Source organism: Anopheles coluzzii, chromosome 2 (genome assembly GCF_943734685.1).
Source record: "Anopheles coluzzii chromosome 2, AcolN3, whole genome shotgun sequence".
NCBI classification, from domain to species: domain Eukaryota; kingdom Metazoa; phylum Arthropoda; class Insecta; order Diptera; family Culicidae; genus Anopheles; species Anopheles coluzzii.
The window spans coordinates 55,449,047-55,473,428 of NC_064670.1; the positions used below are offsets into that span (position 1 = coordinate 55,449,047).

General features: G+C 42.9%; 4 protein-coding genes across 4 annotated transcripts; 2 read left to right on the forward strand and 2 right to left on the reverse strand.

The window, feature by feature from the left end:
* Window positions 1–7,133: 7,133 nt before the first annotated feature.
* LOC120950878 (E3 ISG15--protein ligase Herc6) lies at window positions 7,134–8,801 on the reverse strand. Its single transcript, XM_049605672.1, has 4 exons — window positions 8,721–8,801; window positions 8,571–8,641; window positions 7,740–8,226; window positions 7,134–7,660 (listed from the first exon to the last, which is right to left on the reverse strand). The coding sequence occupies exons 2-4, from the start codon at window positions 8,635–8,637 to the stop codon at window positions 7,165–7,167; spliced, it is 1,050 nt and encodes a 349-aa protein (XP_049461629.1). The 5' UTR covers window positions 8,638–8,641; window positions 8,721–8,801; the 3' UTR covers window positions 7,134–7,164.
* A 9-nt stretch (window positions 8,802–8,810) lies between these two features.
* Window positions 8,811–10,290, forward strand: LOC120950880 (ADP-ribosylation factor-like protein 3). Its single transcript, XM_040369266.2, has 3 exons — window positions 8,811–8,923; window positions 9,271–9,768; window positions 9,912–10,290. The coding sequence occupies exons 1-3, from the start codon at window positions 8,921–8,923 to the stop codon at window positions 9,948–9,950; spliced, it is 540 nt and encodes a 179-aa protein (XP_040225200.2). The 5' UTR covers window positions 8,811–8,920; the 3' UTR covers window positions 9,951–10,290.
* On the reverse strand, window positions 10,150–13,289 carry LOC120950877 (uncharacterized). Its single transcript, XM_040369261.2, has 3 exons — window positions 11,972–13,289; window positions 11,506–11,788; window positions 10,150–11,437 (listed from the first exon to the last, which is right to left on the reverse strand). The coding sequence occupies exons 1-3, from the start codon at window positions 12,946–12,948 to the stop codon at window positions 11,114–11,116; spliced, it is 1,584 nt and encodes a 527-aa protein (XP_040225195.2). The 5' UTR covers window positions 12,949–13,289; the 3' UTR covers window positions 10,150–11,113.
* A 2,574-nt stretch (window positions 13,290–15,863) lies between these two features.
* LOC120950879 (luciferin sulfotransferase) lies at window positions 15,864–17,119 on the forward strand. Its single transcript, XM_040369265.2, has 2 exons — window positions 15,864–16,358; window positions 16,444–17,119. Exons 1-2 carry the CDS (start codon window positions 16,015–16,017, stop codon window positions 17,081–17,083), a joined length of 984 nt encoding a protein of 327 aa, XP_040225199.2. The 5' UTR covers window positions 15,864–16,014; the 3' UTR covers window positions 17,084–17,119.
* The last annotated feature ends 7,263 nt before the right edge of the window (window positions 17,120–24,382 follow it).

The following is a 24,382-nucleotide window of genomic DNA, read 5'->3' on the forward strand; positions in this document are numbered from 1 at the left end:
CAATCATTTTTATTAACATTTATGGTGGCATGATTATGACAAAAAACAGAAGTGGCTCCAATCCAATATCAATGATGTAACGTTGTAAGGTCGGAAAAAAATCGGAGCCGAATAAATCCTTTACTCGGCAGTCGGGGGCAGTGGAGATTGTCAAATTCGGTGGGACAACCGATGACTTCAACGGTTCCGAATGGCTCTAAACGGCTCTATAGGCTTCGGACGGCACCGAACGGAACTGTTGGTTTGATTTGGCCGGATTCGAAGTCGGAATAGCTATGATCGGAAATGGTTTTAAGCCGTGGATGCGATTCCGACAATTAATCACTAGTTGTTGCAAAGTTTCCTAGTGTGTGTATCAAGTTATTTTCATTCCTTTTTCGTTTGTAGACAGTTGACACAAATCTATTTTTCCATACAGAATGTGAAATCGAGTGTGCACAAAATTATGCTAATATTCAGAATTTAATCGAAACATAATACGACTGAGCTTGCATTCGATTCAATGATTCTTAAGGGTCTCGATTGATATGTACGTTTGTGTAGAATAAGTTTATGAAATGTTATGGGTACATTCATGTTAGTTTCGAAAAATATACCAACAAAAGGTGTTCCATCTTACGATTTCGGATAATGTTCTTTCGCGTTTCGGTGTAACTTTTTCTAGCGTTTTATAATTACCGGGTGTTGTTCCTTGTATTGCACAATTAGAAGAGAGTTTATTTCACGCAATTCACTTATACTTATAAACTAATCGATCGTGCCCGAACGCTCCGAACTCAACGAATGATCTTCGTGTTTCGTTAAACACGAATCAACTGGCAGGGCTTCCGTGCCTAAGCCTGAACAAAAGGATTGTTCTTCTCTTTAAAATTTAATACACTTTGACAAATAGTAATAACAGATTTATGGTTTGCATTGCTATAAGCAATTCTCAAAATACTCTCGCGGTCCGCATTCAGAAACGACGCGGCCCTGTTTGACATACCTACTATACGAGATGTACGGCAACCTTACTGTCGCGCATAGCCCACATTGAGGAGACTAGATCGCGTGGAGGAGTCCACCATTAAGGCTGGGATAACGGATTGACAGACCAAGGCAAGAGACCGTGAGCTGTTTTGGGCACTCCTGAGGCAGGCCAAGACCGCAAAGCGGTTATAGCACTGGATAAGTAAGTAAGAAAGTAAGTAAGATGTACAACTCTCATCAAACGTCTTAAATAAGTGTATTTAGAAGATGTAAACCATCCAGAAACTAGAGAAAGCATGGAAATATGCGAGAAACGGCACAGTAAAAAAAAAGCAGCCATTCATTATGCTATCACTCACACGACGCTGATGAGGCACTTCACGAAACCCAATATCTTGCCATGACTTGGATAAGTTTAATCAACAAAAAGAGGAAGAACTGATATGAAATCAGGAATAGTTGAGAAATTCTATGAGATGACAAATATAAAGTAATCAATCTTCAATGGCCAAATGTGGCTTCATCTATCAACATGCTGTGATCGTGGACTTTCCGCGGAATAATTTCCTGAAGGGCAGTTTTCAACTGTTGTTCTATCAGCTGGTGAATTTCAGCTGTTAGTGCCCGATATTTTAATAAATGCTTTAGATTCTGCGTTCTTCGAGGTCTTATTAGAGGCGCTTACAATTCCTGAATTAACGGCTGAAAGAACCGTCGTTGCATTTGGCCAAGAATTGGTATATGTACGTACCAGGACGAGAAAATCAATGGAATATGTTAAAATTCTATAAACTACTTCAATTTCCAACATTTTTAACAGGTCTCATTCTTACCCTTCATGGTATCCATCTTTCCCATATCAGGTATCCGTCTTACTCGAACATTTCATAACTGCACGAAAAAAAAGTTATTTTTGAATGCACATTTTCGTTGTCGTTGTATTTATATATTCCTAAATTTTTAACATTTTCCTTAAGGTATCCGTCTTTACCTACCTTCCCCTACGTAAGAAAACATACAACAAAATAATAAAAATTAGTGTCCGGGCGTACGCCGCCGCTACAAACGGGTTCAATGAAAGCAGCCAATGTTTTGAAAATATGATCGGCATGATCGAGTAGATCGTTATTTTTTTTACACCGAAAAGAAAAAATCTTAGCCCAATAAATATTCTTTTTGTTGTATCATCAAACATTAATTTGAGCCATAGTTAGCGTGAACAAGAAAACATACGAGACAAGGGATTAATAATGCTTTTTAATTATTAATAAACCCATTTTTAATGGTCCTTCATAGCTTAAATTCATGACGAGGACTAACTATCTGACTAATTTCTATAACCAGGACTAACTATCCTTAACAAATTAGTAAATGACAAGCCAGGGCAGATCTAGCAAGATCACGGTTCTTGCGAAGCTATATGAAGATAAGTTAACCAATACAAAAAAATCATGACTTTCTCACTAAGCACGTTTGATACTACACATGTTTTGTATCGTTTGTTTGTTACGGCTCCACCGAGCGCCATCATATGTTATTTATCATGTGGCATTGGATGCATCATTGTGGTTGAACAGGTCATTGGGATTAATTCGATCTTGCCCGGAGTTAATCGCCCACTTAGAACATGCTCGAGATAACCGTACATTTGTGCCAAATTTTCAAACGACCTACATTCGCCGATCCCAATAGCCGAACAGCAAAAAATATATCCCGTAACAGAAATACACAAAACTGACCTAAATCAACATGCCTCTGTTATCACTGCGCTAATGGTGAAATGATGGGGTGTCGCTTGGTCTCTTTCTTTTTTTTAAACACAGTTTGCGAAACCCTCTATCACACCGCCGGCTGATAAGACCATCCGCCCTGAGGGAGGGTCTGTTTTCACTGCAACTGCCTACGACAATCATCATCGAGCAGCGCGTCAAGTGGTCAAATATTGCGCAAACTTGCGCTGTCCCCTTTTACCGGTGAGGGACAGCCACTGGCCTGCTAATGAGGCCACCGTTGGGTTGCACCTCCGAAAAAATGAAGCATCAAAAGCAAAACCACCCAAACAGCAGCATTTTGTAAGCGAGCGTGGCGCGACCATCGGATCCGTAAACACTCGTTTTCTGCACTCTTTATTCCAACGCTTCCGGGGGTCGTACGCCCCATTCCTAACCACATGGGCATTAAACGCCGAACGCTCTCAGACGGAACGATCATCGTGTGTAAACAAACGCACACGATAGTGGCACATCTCCAGCCACATCCAGACAGAACGTGGCAAAAGCACAGGCGGGAAGGCCTTGAGTTCACCCTGCTCGGGACACACTGTTGAACATTTGTCTGGAGTGGAGATGGTAAAAAATTAAACAACATCCGCATTGTACGCGTACGCTTTGTTGATGCTCCTGGTTTTCGTCTGTTGATGGCAAAAATTAGAAAACCAGACCAAAACAAAACACAGATACACTGGCCATCGATTGGTCCATTGTTCAAGCGGCCACTTTCCACACTTCGCCTAACGTATTGTGACCGCACCCCGTTAGTCGGTCGCGAGTTCAATGTTTCTAATTCGTTGAACCCAAAAGGCGTCCTCCATGCCTGCCCGTAAAGCATCACTTCAAAACAGATTAGGCTAGGTCCGGGACATCGTAACGATGGCGACATGTTAGCGTTAGTGACGGCCGCTCTTTCGTGTATGTGTGTTTGTGTTGCGCGTACATCGTGGGATGCCGCAAGCCGCGCGGCTCTGCGCTTCTGGTCTCGCCATCGCTATCTGAACACAATTCGTATTTGCTTTTAGTGTTTTGTTTTTTTTTTTTTTTTTTGCATGTGAAGAAACTTTGTTTGGCTGATATGTGCGAGGGTCGCGATAACGCGCGTCACCACCACTGCTGCTGCGGACGCAAAATAGACGGAGCAGTGAGAGTGCTTCTTCAGACGTCTGGCTGGGGAGCCGCTTTTCGACCAGTCTGGGGATGGGTTGTTGCAGATTTGCACTGTTCAAGGGCGTACATCAACCGGTCGCTAGCGATAAGCCGGTCAGTCATACTGATGACAGACAAACTGCAATTATAGCCCGACAAAAAGATGTGAAATGCTCAAACTCCAACGTTTCGCCAAACTGGATACGATAGGCTTGAGACATTATGCATACAATTGGGGAGTGGGAAATTAAGTTCAATGACTTATTTCAAGAAGGCTACAGGATTATAAAGCAATAATATTTTTTTATAATAAAGTAAAATATGAACAAAGAGGCACCAAACACTCTGCAACAGCACTCAGCTCAATATTCTTTGTCCCCCAACGTCATATTTGTGTATCGCTGAACATTTCACCTAATTTGGGGTGTTCCCTTTTTTTGAGAAAATAATTGACCATAACGGTTTTTCGGGTATCTGTTTTTGGGTACGCAGCGGTAAAAAATACCATTCCTTTGTCCTCGAATGCAAGGGGTCACCGTGCAAGGTGCTTCAAATTATTATTATTTTTTCGTGCACATTTGGTGCAATTGCAGTCACGCGATCGTATATTTCCTTTTTTTTTTTTTTTCTGTGCTTTTGTAACATTTGCAGATGGTAGTTTTCGAGGATTCGTTTTAGTAGATGGAAAATGTTAAATTTGAGCACCATTTTTGCACAACGTATTAAAACATATGCACAAATGTGGCAGTTATTAGACTATCAATTAAATCTCTTACTAAAATGTGCTTTAAAATAAAACTATATTGATGTGACTTCGAATGAGATATTGTGTGATAAAATGAAATAAAATACAATAAAAGCGTCAGTAAGAAGGAAATCAGGTTGAAGGAAAACAACGTTGAAGGTGGATCACATATCATCCTTACCGTCTCATCATTCACTCCGCAGGACTGACTGCTCTGAATACAACTCGAAGTCGAAGAGGAGATCCTCAGCTGCAAACCAGGTACGATTGTTGTACAATGAACATGTGCGTAGTTAATCTTATTCTATCGATTTTTCTCCATTTGAATCCAGACAAAGATGTGGACCATAATGATGGAAACATAAAGCGTTTTGTTCTATTTAATTGACAGTTTGTTTATCATACTTAAGATCCTACGTGTGTTGCAGCATTTTGCTACTTTCTTTTGCACCTGCTGGCTCACTTCTTTCTGCACTCTTTGTTCCTAACTACTCATGAAAGCATTGTATCTGGTTTTTTCTATTAAATATATACACATGGCGATATTAATAACATATGCAAACGATACCTAACCAAAATTGTATTTCAGCATTGCCTTTCAAACAGTTAGTCGCAAAAGTTGTCGTCCTCCCTCCTCGTCCAGCAGGTAAAAACTGTAAGCTTACTTTCACCATTACGTACTCTCGCCATCGTACAGTCCAGGAAGCAGTCAGAACAAAAACCAACGGTTCTTCAGAACAACGATAGCCAGACAACAGCAGCAGCAAAAAAAAACTCCAAAATCCCTCAATTTGTTCTGCACCAAATACGTACGATCTGGTAACCGATCGCAGAGCCGTAATCGCTCCGCAAACCCCTTCTCACCCATCCCCTTCCGAATGGCCAAAAATAAACTGCATTTCCTCACACAATACCATGCGCACACACCAAAAAATATTAACCAAAAACAAAAAAATACACACACACCAGCCATCCAAACATACATGGACGTCCCTGCTGTCCCCGAAATGGGAAGTGAAAAAAAGTGAAACTGCTCACGGGGCCGTAACAATTTAATGATCATGCCCGGCTCCCCATGCATTACCCAGCCTGGGAGGAAGAGATCACTTATTGCACCCAGTTTTTGCAAAAGATCGAGGCCACATCCACCTCCCGAAAACCGGCAATTGCAACCAGCGCAACAGCGTCACCACCAACCCGACCCGGCACCGGAGGATGAACCGGTTTGGGATCGTGGATGACGACCGATTGGCGCAACGTGGGGACTCGACCGTTTCCTTGTCTTCGCCCTGCGCCTCCCGCCAAACGGTGGGACTCATAATTTAACTCATTTTTGGACAAAGGCACTCATCCGCAGCACCGGTGTCTTCATTACAGGCGTCGTCGTTGCCGTGTTCGTCATCGCATCGACGTCATCCGTCTTCGTCCTCATCCTTGTCGATTGCTGCGCACACAATTACCACATCTTTCGATGCAACGAAAAATGCATTACCTCGCAAGCGTTGCATTTGTGCGCATGCACAAAACCCCAGTTATTGTGCGGCACGCGGGCAGGAAGGAACTGGCTGGCCTTGATCTTATTTTCACTCTCAATTTTTCGAGGGTTCGACCCGGTCTGTCTGGCTTAAAATGCAGCGCGCTCGTCTTTCGAGTTTATTTTTTAGTTTGCCCTCCTTGTGGCGTTCTTTGCTGTTCACTCTTCAGCGATCGTCGTTGATCTTTTCTTTTCTTTCCGTTTTCTTTCTTGTTTTATTGCGGCTCTGCTTTTCGTTTTCAATCGCTTCTTGTTCGCATGTGCCCTTTGTTTACCATGTGCAGTGCATTTCGGCGAAAGCGTTGCAATTGCAAGCGCAAAGCGCAAAGAGCAGTAATAAAAACATTCCGTTTTACCGACCATAAAACTGCTGCTGCTCGAGCTCGAGCACAGCGCAAACGACATGACTTTAGCGGTTGGGCCATGGCTGCAGGCAATGCAATGCTCGCATTGCAAGGATGCTGCGCGGCAAGGATGTGGCTGTCCCGACTTGAGACGGGCGGAGTGACCTCATTTCTTTTAAATTTTTTGGCCAACTGAAACCTTGAACATAATGCGGCCATCCTGCCTGCTGTCGCTTCCTTCAAGAGTTTTCTCCCCCTCCCCTCCCCCGTTCCCCCACTACACGGACAGACAGCGCCCACCGAGCCTCGGGATGTGCTCCGTGTCGGTCATCCAGAAATGCTGTGCAACCACAACGTTTACACGGTCCGCATTTTGGTTCAATGCCGGCGCAATTATGCGTGCTGCGTGCGTTCGTTTTTTTTTTCATTCTTTTTTCGCGATTCTCTTTGCTGTCTTCCTTGCACAATGGCATGATCTCGCGCACTTGAAACCAGTGAAACTTGTTTCCTCAAAATACTGCAGCCTTATGAAGTATGGACCTCGCCTTTACAGACGCTTTCGTTATTTTCGGTCTTTCCGTGTGCACGTATAAATAGCAACGCTTGAAACCAGGTCAAGGATGTTGTAACTTTTTGCATTTCGGGCGTCTTTATTCAGTTTTGGTCTCGCTGCAGGAAGTATACCTGGTATGATCCTGCCCCTACTTCTAGTTGTTCGGCTTCTCCTTGGACGGGGCCGTCCAGTTTACGGAAACCTCCGAAATTTGCTGACAGTGAAGCTTGAGAATAGGTGAAACGGGTTTCTAAATTCCATCCTGCACACCACACCTGTTTCTTCCGGTCCACGCCAACTACTTCTACAACCGTATGCCCAATGCCGCAGTGGACTTTTTCCACCATTAAGTCTTCCTCGCCAGAAAAGGATACAAGCTGCGGTAGGGAAACGACACGCTCCCTATGCTGCGGATCCTGTAAGCCTAGCTGACCTTGATTGTTCCAACCCCACGTGTATAGATCACCGAACGCAGATACCGCTGCAGAGTGCCATCCATCGGCTGCAATGTCGATTACTTTCACTCCGGCCAATCCATTCACGACACATGGGCGATCGTTAACGGCAACAATTTCTCCGTTTCCTAGTTGTCCTCGTCTGCGAAAAATTAATAAACACGTACAATATGACGTAAATACAAAGTAAATTATCGTCGTCAACGTTGAATTATCCTTACAATCCACCACCCCAGCTGTAAACATCTCCATTAGTGGTGAGCATTAAGCAGTGTTCAAAACCAGCTACCACCTTTCTAATGCGCACGTGTTTAGGCAGTGTTGTCGTAAGGTTTGGAATGTTATAGATGGCATTAGTCGACGTACATGCTACCGTTATGCATTCTCCACAAGCGAGATGAGTGATCGATCCTTTCGTAGCCTTGATGCTGTCGAGTTCGATACCGAGGAAATTAAGACAACTCAATCGTTCTTCCAAAGGATCATACTTCTGCAACTGTCCATTTGCCAACAAAACTAAACAGTGTTTGCTATTTATCGCTAGTGATACAATGTCCGCCTCGAACGTAATTGTTTTACGTTGCTCCGTGAAGATACAGAATATGTACAGGGTTTTCTCATGGCTGATAAAGCTGTATAAGGAACCGAAACGTATTTGCATGGCGGATAATCCTTTGGATAAATGCATCATCTGGTTTAGATTTATCGCTGTGAATCATACAAGAAATATGCATACAAGCTGTAAATTAATTGTGCGACATACGATTCATTGCACTACCCGATCCGGAGTCGGAATCGTTTCCGACCCGTGGGTGCAGCAAGTTCGGGTCGACCCGAACGATCAGTAAGTTCAAGAAAACATAAGCGACTCCGACCCGTGGGAGCAGCGAGTCATCGGAATGTTGAACCTACTTTGGAATCGCTCATGCTTTTTTGCACCTTACGGGCCGACCCGAACGACTCCGGGTTTCTTACGGATGACTCCGACCCGGTATCACTGCTGTAAATGTATAAAAACTCGTTTTATATCTGATCTTTTACATTATTCTTACCTTGCCAAGTACTATGTGATGTTGCTTCCATTGGATGCAGACCCTTTATCCATAAAATTAGACTCATTTTGCTAAAACAGTATTACAAAAAAAAGCTAAAATCATTTAAAACATTTCCAGGTACGCTCTCCCATTTTAAGGTTTACCAACCCTGCAATACAGCGCCACCTGGTTGTCGAGATTTGAAACTGTCTGTGCCAAAGGCTTTTATGACAGTTGGTCTGGTGTTGTGTTGTGTTGTGTTGTGACTGTTCGCTACTCGACCTGTTTATTGCTCCTTCCAAAATTTACAATTTTGAAAAACTAAAACACACTTTCTCGATCGCAACGTAACTACTGTTGTATCCTCAATGGTAAGAGAACTTCCGTTATCAAGTTCAGCTCGTTTACCCTCCTTTTATCGCTGAAATTCTTATTTTTTCTCGATTGATAAACGCGAGCGATATTGTTTGGTGTGCGTTTCCCGGGAAACCGAGTTTGTTTTGACAGATAGTACGGTTTAGGTGTACAAATAAGTTTGATAGGTTATGTTTGAATGTTATAATATGTTGAAATTCGTTGTAATAATGGTAATGTTTATTATAGTTCAATTTCATGCACGTACGATCTTTGCCTTTTCGTTCACAAGATAAATTTGAAGAATATCTCAGTCTATGATTTTGTTGTGGTTATAACAGCTCGTTTACTCTTCTTCCAAAAGGGTCTTCTCTCTCTTTTGCGCAAGTTGCGGTCCGCGCCGGAAAAAGAGCTACGCATACTATTGCTCGGACTGGACAATGCCGGCAAGACGACACTACTGAAACAGCTCGCATCCGAGGAAGTCACACAAGTGACTCCGACAGCAGGATTCAACATCAAATCCGTTGTGTCGGACGGCTTCAAGCTGAACGTCTGGGATATTGGCGGGCAGAGCAAAATACGCCCTTATTGGAAAAACTACTTCGAAAACACCGACGTGCTAATTTATGTCATTGACTCAAGCGACAAGAAAAGGTTGGAAGAAACCGGCGACGAGCTTACCGAATTGCTCTTGGATGACAAACTCAAATCAGTCCCGTTGCTAGTGTTTGCCAACAAGCAGGACGTTGTTGGTGCCCTAAAGGCTTCCGAGATTGCAGAATGCTTAAAGCTGGTAAAACTGATGGATCGTACCTGGCAAATACAGGGATGTTCAGCTCTGCAAGGCCCAGGAGTAAAGGTAAATAGTATGTTTTGATTACACTAATGTTGTAACACAGCCCACCCTTACCTCCCTTATGGTATTTTCGTCCCAAATTATACAAGAAACTAATTGATGGATTTATTTCCCCTCTTTTGCATGCTGCATTTGCTCTTACTTAGGAGGGAATGGATTGGGTTTGCAAGAGCATAAAAAAGTAATCCTCATGATAAAACGCCTTATTTAAATCAACTAACAGCACTGATACCATTTTCCGTCCACTTACGATTCGCTTTAGATCCCAAGTGCAATAAAAAAGCATATAACTAGAAAACTGCGAAAGTCTGTTCAAACCTTATTATATATCACTTCTTTCTTATGTACAATGATGGGTACAATTACCACCAAACACATTATTGATAATGTTTTCCATTTCGAGTTTATTTATGTTTTGTTTTTCTTTTTTGGTTGTGACCGATCGTTCGATAAGTCGCCAATGCTTCCTGACCTCGCAACTGTCTACAGGATTAGAAATCTACATTCAAATGTACCATTTATCGATCATATCGATCGAAAAGTTCGATCATATACTGGGAAAACCGTTTTCCATAAGTATATTATTATAGGACCGAAATAGTTCGATCTATGTTGCATACATCTCAGCACGTATCAAACCATTGAATTACTCTAGCTTAAAAACTACTTTTTGCACTTCTGCTTCTTAAATGCGGAAAATCAAATCGATCTGAAAGTGAGGGTGCATTAAAATACTAACTTAATCGCCGAAAACGTTTGAAAATTTTGAAGCAAATAGGCTCACGCAAATCAAGAATCCATGCCGACCAACAACTGTTAGACACTCATCAATCTCGATCACGTACAACGCGGCATTGTGCACTTAACGCTTCACCGTTAGGTTGACCGAACGGGTAATGCCAATACGGCTTAAGCTTGTATTTTGTGCCGGTCTTTAAAATGTAATATTTTGCTCTCTCCCTTTGTTAAAAGAACGCATAACTTCCCTGACTTAATTCTATCCATACGCACGATCAATTGCTCTTTTCGATGCATGCACACGCTTGGTTCTATTCGAATGTAAATTCAAATCCTGACGACAGAGGCTCTGCTCTGGCAAACGCTTTGGCGCCTATTCCATAGTAGATTAAGATCACTAGGATTTTTGTGAGATTTTAAGTCAACAATCACGTGTTTGTGCGTGTTTTTTTCGGGGTTTTCATTTTGCCAATCACAACAATGCAGCGTTTTATCCAGCAATGGAAATATTACAACATGTGCTGCAATTGACATCACGAAAGTAACAACAGAACCGAGCACCGCTCGTTTCCCTCAGCGTCTTCATCTACTACCGGCCGCCTAAGGCCTTCTACAGCTCGCTGTGCGGATACTCAGTCGTGACACGGTTTTCACTCTCATGATATTCCGCACAATCTACCGGATGCTTTACATCGCAGTTATGTGGATCGTTAATAATGGCAAACAGCGTCCAGAAGGGTGTACGTGTTTCCTGCGAAATAAACCATGAGGCTGCCATGCTGCCAAACTTAGTCACACCATGCTTGAATCCGCCGAGTCCCAGCTTTTCGTTCGGATCGTGTGAGTTGATCTCGCACAGAATGTACTTGTCGCAGTGAGGCGTCACGATCGCCTGTCGATAGGCACGATGCACCTTCAGCACTGGCTCAATAACCTGTTGGGCATGAAAGAAACCAATTAATTAATCTTTGAACGCTCTTCTGTTCTAACCGCTAAACTCACCTCAAGATTGAGCGTATCGGTCAGCTTATCCGTCATCTCGGTTACGTTGTACTGTGTTAGGAACTGTTTAGCTTTACCCAGCTTCAGCAAATCCTTTACATAGTTCACGGCTGGTTTAACGTACTGGATGGAAGCAATCTTAACCGCCAGATGGCGCTTGGCAACGTGATCGATTAAGTTCGAGATCGTTTCACTCGGTCGGTTAATATCTAGGAACGTTTGTTTCGGATAGCCCTGCGACTGAAGGAACCCATTTGCCATCATTTGACCAGTGGCCACGTATCTGTAAAAACGAAACCGCAGAAGGGAAAGAATGGCACGTTATAGCACGTTTCGCGTCGTTGACCTACTTCCGTGTGAAGCTTGACTTTGAGGCGTAACGAATTCACCACGTCATCTCCATCGGTTCAATAACGGTATTTTGGCGAAGGGAAACTTTAATGTGTCACTGCTCACGATTACTCACCGCTGGTAGACCTCCGGGTTGGCGATGTAGTTCACCCACTCGGCTAGATAAATGGTGGCCGCCTTGATCCAGCGCCGTCGGAATGACTGGTTTTGCAGCGATTGAAACAGTTTGTCGTAATCCAGCTTACCGTCCCGTCCGACGAATCCTTTAAAGACGGTGTGCAATCCCAGCTTCATCCAAAGCGCTTCCGCGAGCTCGGATTGCGTGAATTGATCCCACATGATGTGCATGTTTTCGAGGAACGGTGGCAGTACCCAGGAGTGATCTTTATGCTTCGCCTGTGTACGTTCCATTTCCGGGCCAGAAAACGATTGGAAGGCTTGCACCGCCAATGGCAGTAAGTTAACCAGCGCATCGGCACCACCCCCGTTTGAGGAGTCGCGATCCTGATCGACGTTATTATAGTTGGCTAGCCAGCTCGAAGCCATCGTAAGTACTGTATCTACTAGCGGATTCTGGGCCTGTTCTGCAGGCGCTTTGCGCTTCTGCCGCTTGCCGCCTGATTGCTGCTGACGGCGGACAGGCTCATCGGCAGTATCATCAGCATTGCCGCCCACTGCGCCGGCGAACATTTGAATCACGTTTCCGATCAGTGCAGGATCAAAGCCTCCACCGCCACCACCACCAGCTCCGCCACCGTTTGCACCGGCAGCTAGCATACTACCGATTCCCGACAGAATCGCTCCCATGCCATCGTTTCCGGCGGCTTTCCCACCACCACCACCACCACTATTTGCGTTGGCCATCAATGGCAGCAGCATAGAAGCGATCCCAGAAAGCCCAGCGGCAGCTCCTCCACCACCACCGCCACCCTGCTGATTTCCCAACGTCGACAAGAACTCGGACGCCATATCCAAGAATGGGCTGCCTTCGTCAGTCACGGCATCGTTCGTACGCTGCGTGGTATACGCACTGCCACTGATCGAGAAGATCACCAACGACACAATGCATAGGTATTTACCCTTGAAGTACATCTTCTTTCCGGTTCACTGTATCGCTATGCTAAGTACTGTTGCACTTCACTACAGAAACCCAACTTTATTGGCAAGATTTTAAAACATTCTTCACCTTGTGGCACACCCCGAGTAGTGAAGATTTGTTTTTTTTTTTCACTCTATCTCTCTCTCTCTCTCTCGCGCTTTCCAACTGTGCTCACTGTTTGCCCAGATGCCTCTTTCAAGACGGTGTAGAAATATTCTTCATGCGCGAGTTCTTTGGTATGACGCACAAGCGCTCGGCTCGAAATCCGACACAAAACTGAATGGAGTAAAGAATATCCACGTACCTCGTGAAGATCGTCCGCAGTCATGAAGCAACAGCAGCTCGGCAACCCCTTTCTCCAGCAGCTACCAGGGCACGAGCAAACGAGACAGCTATGGTGGACAAAGGCAAAAAAGCAAACGTAATTGTCGAGTTGCGATCGCGAAGGAGAAAAGGTAAAGGTGCTTAAGAAGATGGGACGTAAGGAAACGCTTAAAGATGGAAAGGAAAGAAATAACGTAAAAAGGCAACCTACACATGAGAAAGCACGGCACGATGGGCATCGAAACGAAACGGAGCGAAGCACTAGAACAGGTTGTATGTGTGTGCAGCAGCCAGCGAAGAAGTCAGCGAGCCAGCAACGTACCTAGGAGCGTGATCGTATGTAGCGCGTGAATCGGGGACCATTCGTTACGCTGCGGATTCTGGCGACGGGCCGACGGGAAGGACGGGTAGCGAAACCTGGAGAAGCATGTTTTTATAACAGTAATTCTTAGGCGTTCCTGTTTCTGGTAGGTGTTCCATACCCCCATTAGACGTACCATGTATACTCCCTTCCCGGGGTATAGAAGTCCAATCAGTTCCAGCCAAGGGCAAGCAGTCGCTGGCAAGAACTGTGCGTGCCTTGCCGTGCCACTGAAAAACGTAATTGACCAGTAGACCGAACAAGCAGCAAATATCCGCTAACTTGCTATGTAGGGCAACGTTCGCTTACCAAGCATCTTAGGCCTTCATCGTATTCCATAATCCAATGCTTTTTTGTAGCACGTAAAATCTGCTCTTGAGCACCAAAGAGGCGGCTACTGTAATGTGTGGTGCCTGTAATGTTTAAAAATCAAACTTTACACATTCCACTGGAACTCCTCTGGATGCGTTCTATGCAAATGTTCAGGAAAACAAAAGCACCCAAACTTTCACCGTCCAAAAGATGAGGCAAGTTTGGTGACGGTATGGGCTCTGGGTCAGTCCCCCAGTCTGCGAATGTAACAGCTAAAGCGTGCTACATTATTCATGAGCATCACATGTGAGGAGGAGAACCGATCATCTGTAGAGACAAGTTCGTAACGGGTAGGAGTCGCGTTACGGGAAGGTAATACAGCGCGCAGAAAGATGGCAGAATCCGCAAATGGGTCAATATGAGCGGCCTTTAGGTATATCCCGTTGGCGAAGAATGATTTCATTTAACAGCCCACGGAATACACAGAGCCGAGATTGTAACGAAATATTTCTACCAGTTTGATGTTAACAGAAACAAAAGGAGAAAGGACATTGAGAGAGTGAGAGAGGGAGGGGGGCTTCCGTAAATGTCGTTAACCTCATACACAATATACGATGAAAGAATGTTCTTTCGATCGATGAAGCGAGAGCACCATTGAATGTTTGTTTTTCCTCTCACTCTTCACCCATCCGTTGCTAACGTCAGCAACAAATGATCGTACCTCGCGGTCAAGGCAACGAACAGCCGCTCGTGTTGGCTGCGCCGGGAGAGAGAGAAGCTCAGCATTGATCTTCAGGCCCGTAAAAAGTGGGTCAAACTCGCCCAAACCTAAACCGGCAACCCAAAATAGGCCATCGTCCAACCAGAGGCCAAAAGCCAAGAGGCATCAAATCAAGAGGATAACTTTTAAAAAGATAATCTGAAGCCGGCCGGAAGCATCGAAGGTGTATAGTAACCGTTCTCAAGGAGGGAAAGGTCAGAGAAAGGAATGCTAAAGTTACGCTGAAGCGTATTGTGTCAGGTATCGCGTTTCCATAGGCCGCCAACAAATGCGAAGAAAGATCGTGGAGCGTAAGAGTAAACCTTAGGCGCTAATTTAATAATGTTTATGAACTGCCATCAAAGGTACGACCATCGTTCGGCGTTTGAATCCACCACATGGATTTAGAAAGACTACCTTCAATTTCGAACAATAATATCTTGCAAAAATACACTAACTTTTTTACCGCTTGTTTATAACTTAAAACATTAAATATTCCAGATTTTTATATGCCATACAATACCATTTTACCGGTACTTTTTATTATTATTCAAAACGTGTACAAAGTATCTTACTTACGCATATCGTTTACCACCTCAGTTCGCTTAACCATCGGGCACAGATGTAACTACTTTTTATGACTTTATTAGATAACCACATACTTTCGTCTTCCTCTTTCCTGTTACAACCTCACTCTCGGGATCAACGTGAGAGCCTACTAATGCAAAAGCTCCCTTAATCTGTAACCTAAACTGCTTGTTTACGATTGAAGCATCGAGTTTGACCAAGGTGATGTTGGATGGGAAGCAGCCCCGGCATTACAACCACGTTCAACTGTTAAGCGTGTTCGCTCTATCGGTTCAGAATTACCTAGTACAAAAAACAGCTGCTTTCACAAACACAAATCCTGCATCATGCAGACAAAACGCGGAAATTCGCCAACCTGCACGGTACGAGGGTATACCTCCCCTCCCCGAACATATGCAACCCGATGCAACCGACTTGACAAACGGTTGCTGAAAAGCTGACTGCTTTCTTCCTAGGAATTGCAAACTGCGCTTATGCCAAAGACAACCGGGGCCAGTGCAACAATCCTGCGTCCAGAGCACAAGAGTAAGAGAAGGGGTTTGCTCGGTGTTCATTTTATAAATACCACTGCACACCCGATTTCCGGCCACAGTTTTAGCCGGTGCATGGACGGTGAAAGTGATTGCTAGTATTGCTAGTGGTGTTCGATCGCAGGATCTAGTCCTCGCAAGTCTTATTCGCACCCTAATAAAGTCCGAAAAGTTTAGTGTCAGAATGAACTTCGAGTACAATCCGCTCGGCGATGAGTTTAGAGAACGGTTGGAAGCGTTCTTTGGCCGTCGGGATCACTTCATCGAGGTTAATCCGGGTCGAGTGGTTATGCCGAAAGCATTCGCCGATATAGGCGATTCGATCCGTGATTTGCCGATCCGTTCAAACGATGTGTGGCTAATGTCTTTCCCAAGGGCTGGATCGACCTGGGCTCAAGAGATGGTTTGGCTTCTGGGTAACAATCTCGACTATGAGGCAGCCCGCAATCAATTACAACAAGTCCGCACACCCTTGCTCGAGCTTTCGGCCATCTTTTCCGACGATCGCAGTGTGGAAGACACCGTGACGTAAGTTATGGATATGGATAAGATAGACAAAAACGGGTGAAACATATATTAATGCGGAGTTATTGACTTGCTTATTTCCGACTAGCCGTCATGAAAAAATTGATTCAGTGCAGTGTGTTCAGCAGATGGCCGGACGGCGGTTCATCAAATCGCATCTACCCTGGCAGCTTCATCCACGCGAGATGGACAACGTGCGCCCAAAGATCATCTATGTGGTTCGAAATCCCAAAGATCTTTGCGTGTCGTATTACTATTACTGCCAGCTAATCCATCGGTCTGAAGGTACGTTCGAAGAGTGCTGCGACATCTTTCTGGCGGACCAGGCACCAATCGGGCCAATGTGGGCCCATGCACTGGCTTTCTGGAAGCGACGCAACCAGGGCAATATTCTGTTCTTGAAGTACGAGGATATGAAGCGCAACTTGCCGACCGTGATAAGACAGTGTGCTGAATTTCTGGAATTTGGCCGTGCCTTGACCGACGAGGAGGTGCAAACAATGTGTGATCACCTGCAGTTTGAACGGATGCAGCGCAACCCCGCCGTTAATCTGGAGCCACTGATGAAAGATTCACCGATCATCCAGAATGATGCAGGAGTGAAGTTCATTCGCAAAGGCGAGATTGGCGATTGGAAAAATCACATGGACTCGGCATTGTCTGCACGATTCGACGGCTGGATAAGGGACCATTTTGAAGGCAGTGGATTGGAGTTTGACTATGAATGACGTATGCAATAAAATATCGGTATAAACGAGTTATAATTGGGAGACTATTCCCCTTATCAAATGGTGATATCCGATTAAAGTCGTTCATTGCAAATGTGTCCGGTATTTCTTCAAACTAGTTTAACGCATTTGCTGGCTTGGGTGTACGTTCAATTCAATCTCAATCTGCTACTTCCGCGATGTAGCACCATCACACCGTTTCATCCTTCCATAGCTTTCCTCCTCTAGCCACACGATCGGCTTACGCAATCTGTTCCTCAACGATCGTACCGTAGTTTCCTTATGTTTCGCCTCACTCTCCTTTCGCGCGAAAAACTGTTGGTGAGCCTTTTCCTGTTCGCAATGCAAATTCGTTCAACATCCGCCGCACTGTACAGTAAAACTCGTCTCGCCTCAGTAAAAACTGTAAAGCGAAGTGGCCAGCTGATGATTAGACCGAGCTAACCAAGCCACTCCATATCCCCTCTATTGAGCCGAGCATTGGGGTCTGTTGAGCGTAATGGGTCAGTATATGAGCAACCGGTTCTAGGCTGTGGTTCATGCGGACAGATCGCTTGTAAACACCGTTACAGATGAGTTTAGTTATGCCCTGCCAAGCTTCTGGGACTCCTTGTGTACACTACTAATAAGTGTAACGGTAACAGTTTATCTTGCCTAGCTTGGTATAATTGCATGATCTAGATTCTACATGTCAAAGACAACACAAAATCTATCCAACAAAAAGATTATAAGAAATAAGAGAGATAGAGAGAGAGAGAGAGAGAGAGAGAGAGAGAGAGAGAGAGAGAGAGAGAGAGAGAGAGAGAGATAGAGAGAGAGAGAGAGAGAGAGAGAGAGAGAGACTAAGAGAGAGACAGAGAGAGAAAGAGAGAGACAGAGGGATATAAAAAATAAGATACGAAGTGAATATGTTTTAACAGAAATTGTATCATTCTCAATCATCGGAATAGAAGTTGTTCCTCTATTTGTTTAAGTGTGTTTTCTCATTGCAACACGTTTTAAGTACTACTTTTGTGTTTATAATGAATAACGTATCATACTTAAATTTTACTCTGTCCATGTTGTTCAATTTTTAACAATTTTTCAATTTTAAGGTTTTAACAACTTATAACAAACAATTTTATATTTGGCCTCTAATTACCCAGGCGCATTTTACGCAATTTCAACTTTAAAAAAAGGATATGATGAATACCTGATATCTGTTGTATCCGTTTTTTGTTGAATTTATTAGTCACTTTTTCAATTTACTTTGAAATTTTACGATATCAAATACGATTCACTTATTATGTGTATTTGAGTTAAGTAATAAAGTAATTGATCATTGGTCGGTAGGCGATAATCCAAAATTGTCTTCATCACATATGATCTCATAGATTTTCTATTATAAATCTATTACGGATTTTCCCGAACTTTCATCTATTTGTCCGAATATCGAAATAGGATCAACAGCAACGAAATAGGAGCCGATTCCGGAGTTGGTTCCGGATCCGATTCCAGGATCGCCGATTTTGATTCCGGAACTGATTCTGATTCCGAAGCTAAATCCAATTCCGGAGCCGATTCCGAAGCCGAATCCGATTCCGGAACCAATTCCGGAAACTGATTCCGAACCTACTATCCGGAATCGATTCCAGAAAACTTCGGAGCTATCCGGATTCGATACCGACCAAATTTTAATTTTTCCCATCGCTACTCAAAACCACTCAAACATAAGACTTGAAAAAGGACAGCATAAAATTGTATGTACAATTTTCACCATTTTTGTTGTTTTTTTATAACTGTTTTGTGTTACAACTTTATTATTTCTTTCTTTTAGCTAAAAAAATTTATTTACAAAAAAAATTCAAACACTAGTTAAAATATTAAGAATGATTAATAAATACTTGTTCCTTTAGAATATAATCACTTAGTAGAAGAAGAATGATGTTGGCATCAAACGAAAGGTCGTTTATTTTATTTTCATTGACATTTTGTTGAAAAAAATAATAATAATAAAAAAAATGTAGATGTAAAGATGAATGCAACGACTTATCCTTGGAAGCCTTTCATTAGATTCCGCACAACCGATACATCGTTATATCCAGCTTTTTTCTCCAGTAGTATGTAATTTGTAAAAGCCTTTTGGTAGATCTCTCGGTTGTTTTTATTTTTTAAAGAAATTATTGCCAAATCTTTTACTTTGAACCAAAATTCAGAACAGCTGGTACTATGCTGTATTTAACTGTACCATTTTAACTCCCGTCTGTAACGACAGTTGGTCAGTTCTTTACTGAACCCCAGATAGTCGGCGAAATTAGTTTATTATGGTATATTATTTATTTATTTATTTGGCAACTGGATATTCTGATACTGCTGTATTTTTATTTTATTTCATTGGTTATGAAAACCCAACTAAACAATAAGCCCGCATTGAAAGTGTTTTGTGCCTTCACCTGCCAATGATTTGACATTACTTCAAATTGACTGAAAAATTATCAGCAAAATAGTATTTATATATGTTGGAGACATTGAATAATGCTTTGGTAATATTACACTTTTGCCCAGGAGTCTAAATTATAAAGAAGTTTTGATTTTTCTCTTCACGAACCATGTTGGACTTTCCAAGTGGATGTGATTTTTTTTTTTTGCAACACTGTAATTCTGACGTTAACAACTATTGAGCACAAACACGTACATGTAAAAACTGTTGCAAAATTTTATAGTGTGGCTTGAATACCTCCAAATAACTATGAAAATGTTGCATATAGCATCACTGACCTTATCAAAATAAAACTAGGTAATCGAATCCTAACTAAACAGGTCTTCGTTAACGTACCTTCGTTAACTTGGAACGTTTTTGTGTAGGAATACAACCAGTTATTTATTTTACAGAAAATTGAAGGAGTCACGGAGCGAGCTTGCTTCTAAAACCGCAATGTGCCGGGATGCGGAAGTAAATCTTCTGACAAACGAGCGGGAGGTGATCGAAAGGTAGAAGTGCTACTTCGAAGGATCGTATCGAATAAAGCACGTCGACGTGGCAGGGCCGGGCAAAAATCATTCTCCAGGATGCTCGGTCCTTGGCTGCAACCTCCCATCCATCTACAGTGGCTGGCAATATAAAGTGGCCACTACTTACAATTTTACATTTGTTCCATTTTTTCCGTGAAAAATGAAATTATTGTACTGCTTTATTTTTTGAAACATTGTTCGTGATATGCTTAAGAATGCGCAGTACCATAGCATGACAAAAATGAGAAGTTTGCTCAAGAAAAAATATGTTTTTCCAAAATTGATCAAAATAACTGTGCCAAAATAAAGTGCCCACTTTATTCATTTTACAGAAAAAAATTTTCTGAACAAATATAACATCAAACTTATAATTTATATGCGTTTCTCTCGCATTCTTTACATGTTCGAGGATCTTTGACATAATTTATTTTGTTTTATTTGCACATATTTGGCATTTGTTCTTCCTAAGAGTATTTCAGAGCTTTAACATATTTGGTTTTCCTAATCACGTCATTCTCACCACATTTGAATCAAAATTTGCACACGAAATCTCGATAGGATTAAAGTTAAGACTAAGTGGGAGTCATTAAAGAAGTTTTATTCGATTTGATTGAAAAAAAATTAAAAAAATCTTTGTTTTAACTTGAGTCGTCTTCCTGTTGTAACATAAATTTATTTACTAACTCCGTAATTTTCACAGAAAACAGATAAATTCACACAGGATGCTTATACAGGTATAAGCTTTCATTATGCCGTCGATTCATACCATGCTCTCCACTCCTCGCATAGAAAACCCCTCTCTGGTCATCACATTGCACTCTTCATACATATTGGTTTGTTGTATCGCGTCTAGATATTTTTGAACATCAGTTCTAATTTGGACTCATCTGTCCAAATATCAGTTTTTCAACAATCTAACGATATATCTGCATGTTCTTGATCATATTGAAGCCAATTGGCTTTGTTAGATTGCTGTAGCTCGAGCGAGGAAGTTGAAGGACGCCACATCTAACGGGCAGTAAATTACGAAAATTGCAATGTGATAGCTAGGGGGTGTTTATCTTCAGGAGTAGCGTAAAAACTGGTGTGAATCGAAAGTACAACTATGGCTGATACCTTTTTTAACATTCTTCATCAATACTTTGGGATATTTCTTTTAAAAAAATGGGGTTTGAAAGCTAAAAACATGTTCCTACAGGCTAACATCTCAACACACACAATCAATACAAAAACATTTCTCTATTAGTATCGTATGAAACACCTTGCATGTCCTCCATGAAGTCTAAATCTTGGTTCCATCGAGAATTTGAGGCAGATTCTATGTGCTAAGGTGGATAAAACTGGTGTCACAAACAAATAAATTGAAATTTAAAGCTCTGGATAACGCTTGAGAAGAACCAGATGCAAAAACTAGATGCAGAACTAGATAAACCTTTAAAAATTAGAAAAAAATACGCCAAAGATCATCGAACATGTAAGGAATGCAAGAAGAACGCATATAAATTAAAAGTTTGGTGTTATATTTGTTCAGAAAATTTTTTTCTGTAAAATGAATAAAGTGGGCACTTTATTTTGGCACAGTGATTTTGATCAATTTTGGAAAAAATATTTTTTCTTGAAGCAAACTTCTCATTTTTGTCATGTTTTGGTACTGCACATTCTTAAGCATATCACGAACAATGTTTCAAAAAATAAAGCAGTACAATAACTTCATTTTTCACGGAAAAAATGGAAAAAATGTAAAATTGTAAGTAGTGGCCACTTTATATTGCCGGCCACTGTAAACACCCGATCTCCAACAGATCTTGCTTCACCTGATCCAGTCATTGAGCTCGTTGTGCTCTCCTCCGTCCTCTATTCCGAACTGGGGGTCGTTGACGAACACCTTCTTGGTGGGGCTTGAGTCTGGCAGGTTCATAAAATGTCCCAGCCATTGTATCCTGCCAGCCTTCGCCACCGTCCAAGAACTTCATGCTCGAACACACCGCCAAAGATGGTTTGAGCGAGGAGGATGCGTCGCTCACACGCCCTGAGCGTTTGCATCCTCCACTCGGATGGTCCCAGACTCATGTTAATGGTGCCGGACGAATCAATGTGCGATATATATATCACAATTCGTGCGTTCTTGAAGTCTTCTGGATCTCATCAGTCGGTGAAGCCCATAGTACACCACTACACTAGTGGCGGGAGAACTGGAGTTGGCTCCGGAATCAATTGCGTAATCGGAATCGGCTCCGGAATCAGAATCGGCTCCGGAATCGGAATCAACTTGAGTATCGCAATTTACTCCATTAATGAATTGAATCCACAATTTTAATAAGCTCCGGAATGAGAATCAGTTCTTGAATTGAAACAAAAAGATTCAGAAGCGAAATCAGTCTGGGAATCTCCATGAAAATGGACCGTATAATCCTAATGAGTTGCTCATGGACCAGCATGACTTTTGCAGAAAAATGTTGAGCTCTTCACATTTTATTCCAAATTTTTTGGACAATACGTAAAAAAATATGTTAAACTTCGTGTATGAATAATAAAAGACGATATGTTTTTATGAGTCAGATCAGATGATAATTGTTATTTGAGTAGGTGACCGCTAACTGATAGTTTAATGTTAGAGAGTAAGTTTTGTGAGAAAAATGCACATTTGCTATGAATTTCCCTTCGTAAGATTCCGGATGTTTCATATTTTGACCTTAATGTGTTTTTTAACTGAAAATCACTCCAGTTAACGAATTTCCACCTAAAAAAAACTCCAGTATACCACACTTCGCAATCGCCACAGATTAAGCTTAAACGTCTGGACAATAAAATATCCATAGAAAAAAGGAAAGCTCAAAAGGAAAGCTTTACTGGTTTGCTCAATAGATGGCGTTTTATATCTCATTCTTTAGTATTGATGATTTACATTGGAGTTTAGTATTTAAACAATCGTATCACCGTTCTAGTTCTAGCTATGCATAACTTCAATGCGAAACAATACAACAGTACAGAGTAGTGATGGGCGTTTCGGAGCGCACCAACGGCTCCGGAGCTGGCTCCGACTTTTTCCCGGAGCCGGCTCCGCTACGACGGCTCCGGAGCCGCCTCCGCACCAACGGTTCCGGAGCCGGCTCCGCACCTACGACTCCGGAGCCGGCTCCGCACCTACGACTCCGGAGCCGGCTCCGCACCAACGGCTCCGGAGCCGGCTCTGCTCCGACGGCTCCGGAGCCGACTCCGCACCCACGGCTCCGCACCAACGGCTCCATAGCTGGCTCCGGACTAACGGCTCTACACTCACGGTTCTGTTCCAATGGCTGCGGAGCCGGCATCGGGCCCATCGTTCCGGAGCCGGCGACGAAACAACGGCTCCGGACCAACGGCTCCGCACTAACGGTTCAATAGAGACATCATTGTATGATAGCGTACTAAAAAATGTCGGAGCCGGCTCCGGCTTCGGGGCCGTTTTGCCCATCACTAGTACAGAGTAGTGATGGGAAAAATGAAGTTTTTGTCGGAATCGATTCCGGCTAGCTTCGCACTTTTTTGGAATCGATTCCGGATAGTAGGTCCGGAATCAGTTTCCGGAATCTGCTTCGGAATCGGAATCGACTCCGGAACTGATTCCGGAATCGGCTGCAGAATTGATTCCGGAATCGGTTTCGGAGTTCACTCCGGAATCGGATCTGGAATCGGTTCTTGAATCGGCTCCGGAATCGACTCTGGAATCGGAATCGATTCCAGCATCGGAATCGGCTCCGTAATTGATTCCGAACACGGAATCGGAATCGGGTAGGTCCGATTCCGAGCACCCACCACTAGTACAGAGGGAAGGAGAAAGCCCTCCAAGCGAAGAAAGCTTCGCTGTGTGGCTATTCCACCAACAGATGGCCCCACCAGCTTTTTTGCTATTTTTAGAATGAATGCGTCGTTTGCCGTCTGCCAAACGAAGTCTTTTTAGATTCCTTTTAGGTTAACAGCTTGAGCCGTTTAGAACCCGTTTAGAGGTCGTTTAGTAGAGTTGTGGAACTTGGGCAGTCTCGTACATTTTAAAAGATTAAGATTAAGTTTAAAAGATGAAGATTCAGATTAAGCTTTCTTCATAATAGGAAATAAAAAGACAGATTTAGTACCAAATAATACAAGTGTTTTTGAAATTTATTATTAGACAAGGTTGTATTCTCCACGCAAAATAACGGTTAACGGTCGTGGAGATGAATATGTATGCACCACGGTTAATTATATTTTTCAATTGTTGGCCTCCGCAGAACACATAGTGCACAATGGGCTCCTATTTATCCGTCAAAATAGCTGGTTCAAATTGACAGC